The sequence below is a fragment of the Plasmodium cynomolgi genome, chromosome 14, assembly GCF_000321355.1.
Source record: "Plasmodium cynomolgi strain B DNA, chromosome 14, whole genome shotgun sequence".
In the NCBI taxonomy this organism is placed as follows: domain Eukaryota; phylum Apicomplexa; class Aconoidasida; order Haemosporida; family Plasmodiidae; genus Plasmodium; species Plasmodium cynomolgi.
In genome coordinates this window covers 67,000-68,992 of record NC_020407.1, presented here as the reverse complement: position 1 = coordinate 68,992, position 1,993 = coordinate 67,000, and the positions used below count along the sequence as shown (strand labels likewise).

The 1,993-nt window shown below is 28.9% G+C and overlaps 1 protein-coding gene across 1 annotated transcript; it reads right to left on the bottom strand.

Annotated features, from left to right (window-relative positions):
* Positions 1 to 756: 756 nt before the first annotated feature.
* On the bottom strand, positions 757 to 1,844 carry PCYB_141080 (hypothetical protein; the record flags this gene model as incomplete). The annotated part of the gene is made up of 2 exons (XM_004224580.1): positions 757 to 1,524; positions 1,680 to 1,844. The coding sequence occupies 2 exons, from the start codon at positions 1,842 to 1,844 to the stop codon at positions 757 to 759; spliced, it is 933 nt and encodes a 310-aa protein (XP_004224628.1).
* Positions 1,845 to 1,993: the final 149 nt, after the last annotated feature.

Here is a 1,993-nt window from a genome sequence, read left to right as displayed (position 1 = left end):
TGCTACGTGAAGATATAATATTATTTAATTTTTTTTAAATATGTATTTTTCGGATTACATGTATATTTGTATACATACTATACATTACTTCTTTTTTTTTTTTTTATTCCAATGTTACAATCAGTTTTTTAATATAAAAAAAGTGATGATTATCTATACTTGTTTATATCGGAAGGTTAAGTATTGCATATGATCCAAACTACTGCATGCCATTCTTTTACGGTACATTTTAGTTAATTTTGTTATGTTACTTCGCATAGTTTCACTGAGTTTTCCTCACCGCATTGTTTTTCATGGTTTTCTTTTTATTTCCAAATATAAAATTCTATTTAACCCATAAAAACTTAGCTTTACTGTAACGACTATTCTATTAATGGGTAATTTATAGGGCGCATAGCACAACATCTTGATTTCTTTTTCAAATTTGTAAGTTTTAAAATCCATTTTTTTGTTAAAATAGCAATATCCTTTGAGGACAAATGTAAAGGTAGGATTCACCCATTGTGCTAATTTATTAATCACAAAACAATTTCAAGAGGGTTAATTTATATTATAAAAAAACATATTATTTTTCGCAAACTGATAAAACATTAAAAAAAAGATACGTTAAGAAAAGGCTTAAATATGCGTATAGGTTGGGTTTGAATGCACACTGATCTGCGACGAAGTAAAGCATGCAGCATAAGAAATTTGTCTGTGTATATATATATAGCGGATTTTTTTCGGATATTTTAATTTTTCTTTAGAGTTAGATTGTCACGGAAGCAATTTGGAAAAGAACCAGTTGATAGTAAATATTAGCAGTTTAATGAGGTGATGTTTCCTATATGTCATGTGTTTCACCAAACGATGTTTAATGCTATTAATAATTTTTTTGAATCTTTTCCTAAGGGCTATAATATTTTTAAAAAAATCATACTTTTTTTTTTTATATTTCCTAGTACATTCTTCGGTTTCTTGTATAAATTTATGAATATTTTTTAAGTGTATTTCATCCTCCAGATAGGAATCTAAATAGTTTTTAAGGCGTTGCTCTTCTTCATCCAAAATTTCCTGCTCGTCTATCTCCGCGTCAAAGTATATGCTCTCTTCGTCAGGGTCTTCTGTTGTTGCTTCGTGATATTCTATCACTTCAACGGGTTCTTCTATCACTCTCCCAGGTTTTTTTGTGACTACGTTAGGAATGTTTATGCCCTTACCATTGTTTTCTATCCCTTTTTCAGAAGAACGACGTTTTTCATCTAAAAAATTTGTTGGGGCACTTTTAATCTTTGAAATTAAATTGTGAAGTGGTTGTGATGTCCTTTTATCCCATTTTGATTTAAATGCTGCTAAATCTCTTCTGAAATATGTTTCCTCATTAAATGTTGGATAATCATCATGCATATGACATAATTTTGAATATTCGTTAATTTTAGAGTACTTATTAATATAGGCCGGACCTTGTTCTACTAATGCGCGAGACTTAAGACTGGGTTTGTTCCATTGGTTGCATTGGGTGTTCCGGGGCTTGGAAAAAGTGCCCTAAGAGAATGTTGAGATAAAGCATTTTACTTTTATTGTATTAAAAAGTATGCACATGCGTATGTATGTACATATATTTATTTATTCTAAATTAATTCTAAGAATTTTGGAGAAATCAGAAGAAAAGTTGGGATACAATATTCCCAATATATTACATGGTTGGAATAGTATAGGGAGCAAATAAAAAGGGCGTAGACACTAATTTTTATAAAAAGGATGAATGTACTTATTTTTATATTCAATTGTTGCTTTCTTCCAGTTCCTGTATGTTCATGTTCAGTAGACAAACTTTTATCTAGCTTCTCATGATTGTCTTCCATCTAGTTTTCTGATTGTTACTATATATTATAATTTTTGTTCATGGTTATATTGTCCATTTTGTTTAAATGAATACATTTTTACATAGTATTTTCAATATAGGACAAAAAGAAAAAATGGGAATTTTAAAGCTATTATTATAAAAAAAAGA